This window comes from Rhinolophus sinicus, chromosome 18 (assembly GCF_057876585.1).
Source record: "Rhinolophus sinicus isolate RSI-liver-muscle chromosome 18, RSI-T2T, whole genome shotgun sequence".
Lineage (NCBI taxonomy): Eukaryota > Metazoa > Chordata > Mammalia > Chiroptera > Rhinolophidae > Rhinolophus > Rhinolophus sinicus.
This window is the reverse complement of record NC_142518.1, coordinates 41,787,287-41,800,800: the sequence shown is the minus strand read 5'-3', so window position 1 is coordinate 41,800,800 and position 13,514 is coordinate 41,787,287. Positions and strand designations below refer to the sequence as shown.

The following is a 13,514-nucleotide window of genomic DNA, read 5'->3' as shown; positions in this document are numbered from 1 at the left end:
TTAAAAAATGTCATTGGTATTTTGATGGGGATTGCATTAAATCTCTATATTGCTTTGGGTAATGTGGCCATTTTAACTATGTTGATTCTTCCAATCCATGAGCACAGAATGTCTTTCCATTTCTTCATGTCTTCTGCCATGTCTTTTAAAAATGTCTTGAAGTTTTCAGCATATAGGTCTTTCACATCCTTGGTTAAGCTTTTTCCTAGGGATTTTATTCTTTTTGCTGCAATTGCAAAGGAACTGTGTTTTGTATTTCATTTTCTGAGATTTCATTGTTAGTATATATGAATGCAATGGACTTTTGTACGTTGATTTTGTAGCCGGCAACTTTATTCGTTTACTGTTTCGAATAGCTTTTTGGTGGAGTCTTTAGGGTTTTCTATATATAACATCATGTAATCTGCAAAGAGTGACAATTTAACTTCTTCATTCCCAATTTGGATGCCTTTTATTTCTTTCTCTTGCCTGATTGCTTTGGCAAGGACTTCCAACACTATGTTGTAAAGGAGAGGTGATAGGGAACAGCCCTGTCGTGTTCCTGAACGTAGAGCAAAGGGCTTCAGTTTTTCACCATTAATTATGAGATTAGCTGAGGGCTTGCATATATGGCCTTTATTATGTTAAGGTATTTTCCTTCTATACCTATTTTATTAAGTGTTTTAATCATAAATGGATGTGTATCATGTCAAATGCTTTTTCTACATCAATTGATATAATCATATAATTTCTGTACTTTATTTTGTTTCTGTGATGTATAATATTGATGGATTTGCGGATGTTGAACCATCCTTGTGCCCCGGGGATACACCCCACTTGGTCGTGATGAATAATCATTTTAATACATTGTTGTATTCGATTTGCTAGAATTTTGTTTAGGATTTTTGGGAGTTTTGTGTTCATCAGAGATATTGGTCTGTAGTTTATTTTTTTGTGTTATCGTTACCAGGTTTTGGTATCAGGGTAATGTTAGCCTCATAAAATGAATTGGGAAGTACTATCCCTTCTTCAATTTTTTGGAAGAGTTTGAGCAGGATTGGTATTAGATCCTCTTTGAAGGTTTGGTAGAATTCACTAGTGAAGACATCTGTCCCGGACTTTTGCTTTTGGGAAGGTTTTGGATGACTGATTCAATTTCGTTACTGGTGATCGGTCTGTTTAGATTTTCCAGTTCTTCATGGTTCAGCCTAGGAAGGTTATATGTTTCTAAGAACTTGTCCATTTCTTCTAGGTTATTGAATTTGGTGGCATACAGTCATTCATAGTATTCTTGGATGATCCTTTGTATTTCTGTGGTGTCTGTGATTACTTCCCCTTTTCATTTCTGATTTTGTTAATTAGTGTCTTCTCTCTTTTTATCTTAGTGAGTCTAGCCAAGGGTTTGTCAATTTTGTTAATCTTTTCAAAGAACCAGAATTTTGTCACATAAAGTTTTTCTATTGTCCTTTTGTTCTCTATTTCATTTAGTTCTGCTCTGATTTTTGTTATTTCCTTTCTTCTGCTGTCCTGGGTTTCATTTGTTCTTCTTTTTCTAGTTCTTTAAGGTGTAACATGAGGTTATTTATTTGGGATTGTTCTTGTTTCTTGAGATAGGCCTGTAATGACATAAATTTCCCTATTAAAACTGCTTTCGCTGCATCCCAAAAATTTTGGTAGGATGTATTTTCATTGCCATTCGTTTCTATGTATCTTTTGACCTCTCCTCCAATTTCTTCTTTGAACCGGTCGTTGTTTAAAACTATGTTGCTTAATTTCCATGTATTTGTGTGTTTTCCTGCTTTCTTTTTGCAGTTGATATCCAATTTCAAAGTCTTGTGATCAGAAAATATGGTTGGTATGATTTCAATCTTCTTAAATTTGCTGAGGCTGATTTTATGTCCCAATATATGGTCTATCCTTGAGAACGTTCCATGTACACTAGAAAAAAATGTATAGTCTGATGTTTTAGGATGAAATGATCTATATATGTCAATTATGTCCATTTCATCTAATGTGTCATTTAGGGCTGCTATTTCGTTATTTATTTTCTGTTTGGATGATCTATCCATAGCTGTCAATGATATATTTAAGTCCCCTAGTGTAATTGTGTTTTGGTCAATTTCTCCCTTTAGTTCTGTTAGTAGTTGCTTGGTATATTTCGGTGCTCCCTGATTGGGGGCATAAATATTGATGACTTTTATATCTTCTTGTTGTACAGTCCCCTTTACCATTATGAAATGTCAATCTTTGTCTCTTGTTACCTTTTTCATACTGAAGTCTCTTTCATCTGATATCAGTATGGATACACCTGATTTTCTCTGGATACCATTTGCTTAGAGTGTCAATATCCACCCTTTCACTTTGAGTCTATGCTTGTCCTTGTAGCTGAGATGTGTCTCTTGGAGACAGCATATGGTTGGGTTTAGTTTTTTGATCCAATCTGCTACTCCGTGGCTTTTTATTGGTGAGTTCAGTCCATTTACATTTAGGGTGATTATTGATATGTGACAATTTCCTGTCATTCGATCTTTAGTTTCCTGGTAAGGCTGTGTCTCCATTGTTTCTTTGCCTTATTGTTGTTGTCTGTTATTTCTGTGTTGTGGTACTCTATGATGTTTCTCTCTGTTTCTTCTTTTATTACAGTATGTATTTCAGTTCTGGATTTTTTTTTTGAATGGTTACCCTTAAGTTTATATAAAAGAAAGTTTGACATTTAGAGTATTCCATTTTCTTCAGCACGCTTACTTTCTCCATTCCCATATTCCTGTCAGGCCTTTACTCGCCCCCTTTTTATGTTTTGGTTGCCATAAATTATCCCTGTTGATGGTGGTCAAATAGCCTCTTTTAGTATTTCTTGTAGTGCAGGTCGTTTATTCGAAAATTCCCTCAGCTTCTGTATGTCTGGAAAGGTCTTTATTCCTCCTCATATCTAAAGGATATCTTTGCTGGATATATTATTCTTGGCTTATAATTTCTCTCTTTCAATAGTTTGAATATTTGGTTCTACTCCCTCCTGGCTTGTAGAGATTCTGCTGAAAAATCTGATGATAATCTAATGGGCTTTCCTTTGTAAGTTACCGTCTTCTTTTCCCTGGCTTCCTTGAGGATTCTTTCTTTGTTGTTGATTTTAGACAGCTTCAATACAATGTGCCTTGGAGAAGACCTGTTGGGATTGAGGTAATTAGGTGTTCTATTTGCTTCTTGGATTCGAGGATCCAGTTCTGTCCACAAGTTTGGGACGTTCTCATCGACAATTTGTTTGAATATATGCTCTGTTCCCTTCTCTCTTTCTTCTCCTTCTGGTATGCCCATTATTCTTATATTGCTCTTTCTGATGGAGTCAGAAAGTTCTTGTAGAGTTCTTTCATTTCTTTCAAGTCTCAAGTCTCTTTCTTCTTCCATCCGTGTCATTTCCAGGTTTCTATCTTCGATGTCACTGATTCGTTCCTCCATCTGGTCAACTCTACTACCTAGACTGGCTATTTCATTCTTCACTTCTATTGAGGTCTTTTTTTTCTCTCCAGAAATTGTATTTGGTTCTTTTTTAAAATTTCAATATCTTTCGTAAAATGTTCATGTTGTTCTTTGATTGTGTTTCTGAGTTCATTAAACTGCCTTTCTGTGTTTTCTTGTATCTCGTTGAGTTTTTTCAGAACTGCAATCTTGAATTCTCTGTCATTTAAGTCACATATTTCCATATCTTTAAGTTCCTTTTCTGGAGACTTTTCACTTTCTTTCTGAGCTGTCTTGTTGCCTTGGTTATTCATGGCAATTACTGATTTATTATTTCTCTTCCTAGACTGCTACAGGAGTGGCTTCTGCAACAGGTTGGTAGGAAGAGGTCTTTCTTTTGTTTTCCAGTACTTGTTGGTAGAATGTTTTATTTTCTCTCCGACTGCAGCCTTTTTTCTCTCTCTCACACAGTAGTGCTATGTTTTCTCTGCACTATTCCAGCTTCTCACACAATGGGGGGATTCCTTGGGAGACGGGCTTCTCCTCTGTTGACATTTAGCCTGGGTCACAGGGCGCAGTGTCCATGTAGGTATGCGGAGAGCTTTTGAAGTTCCAAAGCTCTTCCTGCACCAGATTCAGAGTCCGTCTGTTTCAGCAGCTCAGTTTACTCCTGCAGGGATCCCCCCAGACAGGTGGGGACGGAGGCGGGGTGAGTTGCGAGAGATGGCCCAGAGCAATGGCGGCGACCACCGCCACAGCCAGTCCTGCTTCCACAGCTCCTTCCCCTTTGCCGGAACTAGTTTTCTGCGAATCTGTGTCTGCGGACCACAGTTCTCAGAACAGCAAATATTCTGTTCTTTTGATCTGACACCGCTAGTGTTCTGCTTCTAGCACTAGGCAGGTGGGGGCGGGGCGAGCTCTGTGAGGGTAGGGAGGGGGCGGCTAGTCTCAGTGCCTAAGGCTTCCATTCTCTGCTCAGCAATGAGGGCTTAAACCACCATTTTCAGCCCTCTTCCCTCAGTCTTTTCTCCGAGGTCTCTGCTGTGAGCGTTGGTTTCATCTGTGTTATATGCTACCCCCTCAGCTCTGTGGGCCATAAGCGGAGCCCTAGCAGTCCAAGCTCTTCCCTCTCCCGCAGCTGCGGTAGTTCCGGGATGCAGTGAGCTCGGAGCACTAAGCTAGGTCTGCGTCCTGTGCCCGCGTGGCTCCATCTCTGCACTTCTCCCTTCCCTCCTTCCCCGCTCGCACGATTCGCCCATCTTTAGGTGAATTCAGTAGTGGGCCTTTTCGTCTTGCCGGTCTGTTGTGCATGGAGTCCTTTGTGGAGTTATAGTTGTTCGATTTGTTGTAAATTCCAGGGTAGATTTACAGAGGCTTGCCTCACGCTGCGATTTGATGACGTCTCCTAAGTAATTTACTTTTTCTCGGCCCCACTCCTAACTCTTTCCCTCCACAGTACCTGCAGACACAGTCCAGAGCATCTCCGGGTTCCCACAGACAGACTGATGTCCATCAACTTGGCATCCCCCCATCCCTCCCCCATCCAGGACTCTGGAGGAACATAGAGTTTCCCATACTTTTGATCTCAAGCGGGCGTCATCCCACTCTAGACCTAGCAGCTGATATTTACTGAACACGTACAATGAGCCAAGCATTCCAAAATTACAGCCTCAATCTTCATAACAACTTCACGAAGTATGTGCTATTGTTATCCTCATTTTATAGATGAGGAAACTGAGGCTACAGAGCAGTTAATGGTCTTGCTCAATATCACACTGTCAGTAAGTGACAGAACTGAGAACCACTGTTATATTCTCAGTCCTACCCTAGCCTGTGTTGGCCTCTGATTATTCTAGAGATTGTAAGTCTCATGCCTGTGGGAACCCTATTTTTTATGGAACCCTGTGTAAGTCCCTCCTGTCTCAAGGTTAAAGTCAGTGCCAGAAAGAACAGGACTGGGGCTTTGCCCCACTCCTCTCTCATATCTGCTACCTTTTTAAGATGACCAGTGCTAAGTGACCTTTCTCTGGCCTCAGTTACTGGGCTCCTGTGGATGTTTATAGGAAAGAAAAACTCCACCCTAAGCCAACATAGCAAACAGACAAACCCAGCACTCTAGTATGTTTAGTTTCCATTCATCTTACAGCTGGATGGGGGGAAAAAGGGAGGCGTGAAACTGGCCCCTCTCCAGGCAAGATGCCAGCCCCAGCTCTTGGACAATCCTGGCTTGTGTGGGCCTCAATGCTACATTCAGAGCCTTCTCCACCCTTCAGAATAGTCCCTCCCTCTCAAGAGAAGGGATACCTGGAGGTTTAAAAGAGCAAGAGTTTGGAGATCAGGCTCAGATCTTCTGGACGTGAACAGCAGACCTGGGCCAGAAGTGGCATCATGTCTGGGTGGAGGTGCCTCAACTGTGTCAGCTTTTTGCTGACCATTCTCCTTGAACTGACATACCAGGGACCTCCTGCCCCCACATCATCAAGCACAAAGGTCAGTTGTGGGATGAGGGAACAAAGCTCTGGGATTTGTGAGAAAATTAGCTCCTTGGGGAGAATAGGGGAAGGTTATTCAGCCTGTTTCCTCAGTCCCACGACTGATAAGCTTGGGCCAGAGAAAAGAATTACTATTTGCTGAGCACATGTCAGGTGCTGCACCAGGAATTTTAGAGTTATGATTTCATTTAATCCTCACATAATCCCTGTGAGGTAGGCTCAATTATCCCCACCACAGAGGAGGAAACAGAGGCTCATAGGTTAAGGCACAGGAGGTGGCAGAACCCAAATTTGAACCTAGGTCCATCTGATCCCAAAAGCCCTCATTTCCCACTCCCCACACTGAGAATGAGCTAGATGTACATTATGTGTAGGTAAATGGAGGGATCTTGGCTTCAGGAAAGGTGAGGAAGAAGATCAATATCTTGCTGTGTCACCTCAGTCTTTGGGCCTACTTAACACATTCATAAAATGTGGACAATAATAGCATCTAGCTCTTAGAGCCAATGTGAGGATGAAATAAGATCATGGACGCCAAATGCTTATCGTGCCTTTAGTGTATGATTGCACTTATCAGGTGCAATTCTTCACACCTGAGACCCTAAAGTGGATATAGATATAGATATAGATATAGATATAGAGATAGAGATAGAGATAGAGATAGAGATAGAGATAGAGATAGATATATATATATATATATATATATATATATATATATATATATTCAGTGCCTTGCACAGAGTATGGCTCAATGAATGACAGTTGCTTTGTCATATGCTAAAGACTTGCTGCTCAAATAAAATCCATGGACTAGCAGCATTAGCCTCACCTGGGAGCTTGTTAGAAAGGCAGGATCTCAGGCCCCACCCCAGACTTGCTGAATCAGAATCTGCATATTAACCAGATCTCTCGGAGATTCATGTGCACATTAAAGTTGGAGAAGCCCTTGTCCAGAGGTCCCTTGATTTATAATCTTCTGTGAGTCTTTGGTTCTTAGACTTGGTAAAGCTCACTGAAATGTTAGACAGATCCACGAAATGGAAAACAGTGACACTTTCTCCTCTCTAGACCTCAGTTTCTCCACCTGTACCCAAAAGCCTGTTCAAGAGTCCTGGGTTCCCAAGTACTAGCCCATCTAGACCAAGGATAGAGTCTACCTAACTTACCTGCCTGCCTTCTCTCCCAGTTGTTGATGACGAGTTATTCCATGCGTGCTACTGTGGTCTCCCGCTATGCCCACACCTTGGTCACCTCTGTCCTGTTCAATCCACATGCTGAGGCCCATGAAGCCATCTTTGATTTGGATCTGCCTCACCTCGCCTTTATCTCCAATTTCACTATGTAAGTCTGCTTCCAAACTCACTGTTTCATTCATTCGTGCATATATTCACTCATTCTTTTGTTTGTTCTTTTAGCAGAGCATAGTGATGAAGAGCATGCGCTCTGAGATCAGGCTTCTTGGGTTTGAATCCTGGTTTTGCCAGCTATGGGACTGAGGACAAGTTACTTCACTTCTCAGAGTCCCATTTTACATATCTGTAAAATAGGGACAAAATTAGAGCCCATCCTCAAGGATTAAATGAGTTAATATATGTGAAAATATATATTAACATCAGCTCTGAGCACATAGTAAGTCCTTGATAATATTAGCTGATACTTTTTTAACAAACATTTACTTATGCTGACTGTGTGACTTACACTGTACTGGATACTATGGGAAGAGGAAGATGAATTGCACATGGTCCCTACTCCCAAAGAGTACATAGTCAAATGGGAGACATGAAAAAGGAAGCAGATAATTTTAATGAAGTATGCTGGGGGGAAAGAGAAGTGTGAATGTGGGATAGTGGGAATGTTGAGGCCTACCAGGAGATAGTGGCCAGTTCCCCAACCCCAGGCAATCATAGAAAGCCTCACAAAGATGACACCTAAACTGAGGCTTGAAATATGAGATGTTCACTAGGCAAGCAGGGTGAGGACAGGGCTGCGGAATATGGGCAAAAGGAGGACAGGAGGAAATATCCCCTCATCAAGGGAACTGCAGGTACTTCAGTGTCACTGGAGTGTAGGGCACAAGCAGGGATAGAGAGGGGTCAGAAATGAAACTGGAGAGGTAAGGAGAGATGAGGTGGTAGAGGGCTGCCAATGCCAGACAAAGTACCTAGCCTTTACTTGATGGTCTCCAAACCATCTTGTGTTTGCACACCCATCAGGAAAAATTGATCATGTACTCTCCAGATATGTATACTTATTAATTTATAAATTATATCAATATACTATTGAGCAAATATATTAGGTACATTATAAAGCAAATGCAAAAATGTAAGGAATGAGGGCAAAAAACCTATAAGTAGAGTGTTATTCTTTTCCTACTCCCTCATGATTTGTCCCCAGCACCCCCTGGAGCATGAGCACCCCATTTTAGAAATAACTATGGCTCATAATGAGGAGACTTGGCAAGGTCTTAAGCAAGGAGTGCCAATAATGAAGTGAGGGTGGGCTGAAGGGGCCAGCTGGGAAGCAGGAAGCTCAGTAAGGAACCTGTGGCGATGACCACAAGGGATGCCGAGGGCAGAAGCAGTGTGGTGGGGGTGGGATTTGAGAGATCATAACAGGGAAGAAACAACCTGATGTATATGGGAGCAAGTAACTGATTTCAGTTTTTCTGACCTGGTAAATGACAGTGCCTTCCTTGAGAGAGTGAATGTGGGAGGAGGAGCAGATAAAGGAAGCTTAATGGGGCCTCATTAGCCCATATAGCACCTTACTGTGAGTTAGAAAAAGCCTTTGGGGAGAGGGACTCAGATTTGGCAGATGAGTGAGGCTGGCACAAGCAGACTTTCAGCCCTTGCTCAGACTCCCTTACTGGAGGGGGGCCTTGTACTATAAACAGCCTGTAAGCCTCAACAGCAGGCCTGGAGTCTGCGCTTTCTCATCAGGAACCTCCTGGCCTTGATGAGCAGTTGGCACTCTCCTGGAGAGAGGAAAGTTTGGAGGAGGTGAGAGGTGTGCTGCTGGCCAGGGAGTTCAGGGGAGAGGTGTGAGGTAGTCAAGGAGGACTTCCTGGGAGTGGGATTTCCATATGGGTAGGATCTAAAGGGACCAGGATCACTGCAAGTGAGGGACTCAGGGGGACCAAAGGCAAACAAGCAGACATAGGTTTGGAGTACAGGGTGCTAACTAGAGAGGTTGTTGGTCAAATGATGCAAGGGCCAAGCAGTCAGACAGAATTTGGATTTTTGCTTCAATAGAAAAAAAACCAAAAGAAATTTTTAGAAAACATTAAGCAAAGCAGGCTGGAGGAAATGTTCTTGGGCAGACTCTGTGGAAAGTATGTTGGCTAGAGGCAGCACACACAGAGGCCCCAGTGTGTTACTGCCAGACCAGCTCCACCCTACACCCCCACACCCTCCAGGAGACCTTGGGGTGATGCCAGTTCAGGCTACCCCCACACTAGCCCAGCCACTATTCTGTTTCAGCTGCCTAGAAACTCTTACCGCCTGAGTGGTCTCTTCTGCAGTCTGCATATCCTCCTCAAGTGTTCCTGGAAGCTGCTGCTTTGGTCAAGTAATTTTCTCCCCACCACCACTACCCCAATATCCGTACCTCAGTTTCTCCATTTGCAAAATACAGACTGTTGTTCCCGCCTCTTACAGAGTTGCACTAATATTCTCTAGGACAGCGCACTATCTATTATTCCTCAAAGGCCAGCCCTGAAACATCCCTCCACTTTTCAAGATTTATCCATGACTCCCATTCTCCATAGCAAAAGTCTTCACTGCCATATGAGTTCATTGAGTCTGGTGTTCAATGCCCTTTGTTATCTAGGCCTACCCAACCACTCCAAACTTTCCTCCATACCTCCTTTCCCTGCTCCTCTGCTACAGCCAAACCTGACTAACTACTTGTTGTTCCCTGAAACACATTCTGTGTTTTCCTGCTTTCTGTCCAAAATGTCCATTCCACAAATAATTGTTGCGTGCCTGCTGTGTGCTAAGCCATATTCCAAGCACTGAGGATACAGCAGCCAGCAAGACAGACAAAATCCCCGCCCTCAAGGAGCTCACAGTCCAATGGAGAAGACAGACAAGGAAAAAATAAACAAGGAAGTATATGTCAGTTTGTAGATGAGAAGTGCTACAAAGAAATAGGAAGTAGAGCAAAAGAGCTAGAGAGTGAGTGGGAACGTGTTATTTTAGAGTGATCAAGGATGTCTCTCTTGAGGAAATGACATTTGAACAAATACCTGAAGGAAGAGAGGGTATAAGACTTGCAAAGATCTGGAGGAAGAGTGTTCCGGGCAAAAGGAACAGTAATTGCAAAAACTCTGACACAGGTGTGTGATAAACAAATCAAGAAACAGTTAGGGAGGCCAGTGTGGCTGGAGCAGAATGAATGGGGGAAGAGTAGGAGGAGAAGGGCTTAAATAGGTGACAGTGAGCCAGACTGTGTAGGGCCAGGGACTTTGACTTTTACTCTGAGTTGAGATGGGAGCCACAGAGAGTTCTGAGCAAAGATGGGACACTGCCTTAGGATTTAACAGGATCACTCTGACTGCTGTGAAAAGAACAGATAATAAGGAGGCAATGCTTTAAAGAGTGGGCCCAGTTAGATATTGCATTTATCTAAGTAAAAGATGGTGGTAGTTTGGACCAGGGTAGCAATTGTGGGAGTGCTGAGAAATAGTCAGATTTTGAATGTATCTAAAGATAGAGCCAAAATTCCCTGATGGATTAGATGTAGCGTGTGAGAGAAAAAGGGGAGTCAAGCATGACTCTAAGATTTCAGCTGAACAACTATTTCCTGAGATAAGGGAGTCCAAGGGAGGACAGATTGGGGAGGTGGGGGAGGGAGGTGCCAGGAACTCGGTTTTGGATATGTTAAGCTTTAGGTGCCTATTGGACATTCTACTGGAGATATCAAGTAAGCAATTGGATATATAGATTTGGAGTTCACGGGACAAGTCCACTCTTGAGATACACAGATTTAGGATTAATCTGTGTATAAATGATATTTAAAGCCATGGGGCTAGATGACCTTACCTAGAAAGTGACTATAGAAAAAACAGAGGAGGGGAAAGGAATAGGACGGGAGGGGAAGGGAAGATCAAGACCAAGGAAGAGAAGGAGCCAACAAAGGAGATTGAGAAGGCATGGCCTGTGAAGACCATTTATCCAAATCTGCCCTGTCTTTCAGGCCCAGAATCAAGGCCACATCCTCTAGGAGCCTTTCTTGAAGACATGGGCAAAAGTGCTCTCTCCTTTCTTTGAACTCCTTTATGCTTTATTACCTTCCTTAGAGCAATGGGAAAAACAGGGGTAAGCAAGTCTGAGTTAGCATCCCATCAGTCTCTGAGCTCCCTGAAGTCAAAGTGCCCTCCCTACTCAGGGTCAGATGCCTTTACAGAAATTTGCATTCTGCTTTCATAATTTTTACTGCCTGTACCACCTACCATATTATTTACTTAATACATTTTCTTTAAATACACTTTTTAAGATTACCTAAGTTAGTCTTATCCTAAGAAATAATATGTGAGCTCATGGGTTCAATGTGATACTTATATGTTTAATGCACATTACAGTAAATACATAACAATTATAATTAAAATATTCAGTTGTGTTCCACCTCAAATCATTTTGTGTGCCAAAACATGGAATTCATTCAACACTTTGGGAAACAGAAAGTTCTAACAGCAGATCACATACCAACTGTGGGGTCTCTATTTCCCCACATGACAAAAGGAAATAATGATAACTGTTTCACCTGGTTTTATTTCTGTCTCCTCTCCTCTCTCTTCCTGTTCCTGCTCTCACTCTGGTTTTATGGTACTATTTTGCTCTTTTTCTCTCTCCATCTCCCATTCTCCTCCTTCATCTTCTTTATATATCTCTTTCCCTCTCTGGCTCTCACCATTTCATTTTATCCTGTCTTTTTCTCTGTTTGTCCTTCTTTCCTGCTCCATCAGGACCATCAACAATAAAGTCTACGTAGCAGAAGTCAAAGAGAAGCACCAGGCAAAGAAAATCTATGAGGAAGCCCATCAGCAGGGAAAGACAGCTGCTCATGTAGGCATCAGGTAAGGCTCCATCCAATCTGAAGCGTGACAAGTTCATTTTAGCTGTGTGATCAGGGGCTTATACATGTTCTCTCTAGGCCTCAGTCTCTACTTCTGCAAAGTGGGGACAATAATCTCTACTTCATAGAATTACAAGAAGATGATGTGATTTAATGAATATCAAAGCCTGTAAGGAGCAGGTGTTCAACAAACGGGAGTTTACTTCCCCATTTCTACTTTCCTCCTGCCAGCAGGATGTGGCTTGCTTAAGAATTGGCATCTTCCGGTAAGGTTATGTTCAAATGAGATTTTTCCAAATTGAATCCTGTTTCCTGAGTTCCATTCTGCTGGCAGGAATGTATTGTCTTCCTTCAGTGTTTCCTCCCAGCTTCCAGAAGAGTTTCGACAAGCACGTAAATGTTAGGTTTTACTACTGCATACTGAGACAAGCTTAGTCTAAAGCATGGGGGGGGGTATGAGGGGCTATTTAAAGGGGAAGAGGCATACTGCGTTAATTGAAAACTCTTTTTGTAAAAGAAATCATTAGCCCCTTATTGTGCTATTCCAGATTCAGATTTTCACCGACAATTTCCTTATGACTAAACGGCCTGTAGTAGAATCTCTCAGGCAGAATATTTAGGAGGATGAATGAGGGAGAAGGACAGATTAATGAGTGGATGAGTGGATGACTAACTGTGGACAAGAGACTTAGTTGAACTAGAAGCCTGATCAAGTCTACTGGGCAAAGCGTGGGGGTGGGCAGAACTAGGTCACTAACAGCTTCCCTCCCCCTTATGAGATCCCATCCCCTTCCCACCCTCCTCCTTTTCATGCCCAGGGACCGGGAATCAGAGAAGTTCCGCATCTCCACCACCCTGGCAGCAGGCACTGAGGTGACTTTTTCCCTGGCCTACGAGGAGCTGTTACAGCGTCACCAGGGCCAGTATCAGCTGGTGGTGAGCCTGAGGCCTGGCCAGCTGGTGACAAGGCTGAGTGTAGAGGTCACAGTGTCAGAAAGAACGGGCATTGAATATGTTCAAGTACCACCTTTGAGGACCAGCCGCCTGCGCACAAACATCCATACAAGTATGTCGGCAAAACTACCCTGAATGGGAAACTGCTCTTTACACCGAGCTTTCTTCTAGTACCACTTCTGCTCTGTGTTCACTGCCAACATACCTCCACATTCAAAAAAATGAGGAGAGATCATATTTGGAGTTAAAGATATTTGGGTTACAAACTTGGTCTGATCTTTCCAAGCTGTGTGAAATAGCAAGTTCAATAACCTCACAGAGTCATAATTTCCCTCAAGAAAAAATACAGATTGGGGAGGGGTTGCTGGGTGGGCTCCATGAAGTCATGTGTTGACAATGCTAAGTGTTGTGGAAGCCACACTGGCCAAATCTTGCTTCCCTCTGGAATCACCACTCAGAAAGGAAGGACAGTGTGAGGCTAATATAAAGTGCAGGCTGTCCTTGATGATACCGTCTGAAGCCTGTAGGTCAGAGAGATGTCCTGGCTGCCAGCCTTGCTTC

At 42.7% G+C, this 13,514-nt stretch overlaps 1 protein-coding gene across 2 annotated transcripts in view; it reads left to right on the top strand.

The window, feature by feature from the left end:
- Positions 1–5,778: 5,778 nt before the first annotated feature.
- ITIH6 (inter-alpha-trypsin inhibitor heavy chain family member 6) overlaps positions 5,779–13,514 on the top strand; it is a 36,928-nt gene continuing 29,192 nt past the window's right edge. For both annotated transcript variants that reach the window (XM_088794874.1, XM_074323792.2), the window contains exons 1-4: positions 5,779–5,922; positions 7,111–7,265; positions 11,890–12,000; positions 12,818–13,065. In XM_088794874.1, the coding sequence (XP_088651000.1) occupies positions 5,821–5,922; positions 7,111–7,265; positions 11,890–12,000; positions 12,818–13,065 (616 nt within the window). In that variant the 5' untranslated portion in view covers positions 5,779–5,820. The remainder of the gene's footprint in view (positions 5,923–7,110; positions 7,266–11,889; positions 12,001–12,817; positions 13,066–13,514) is intronic.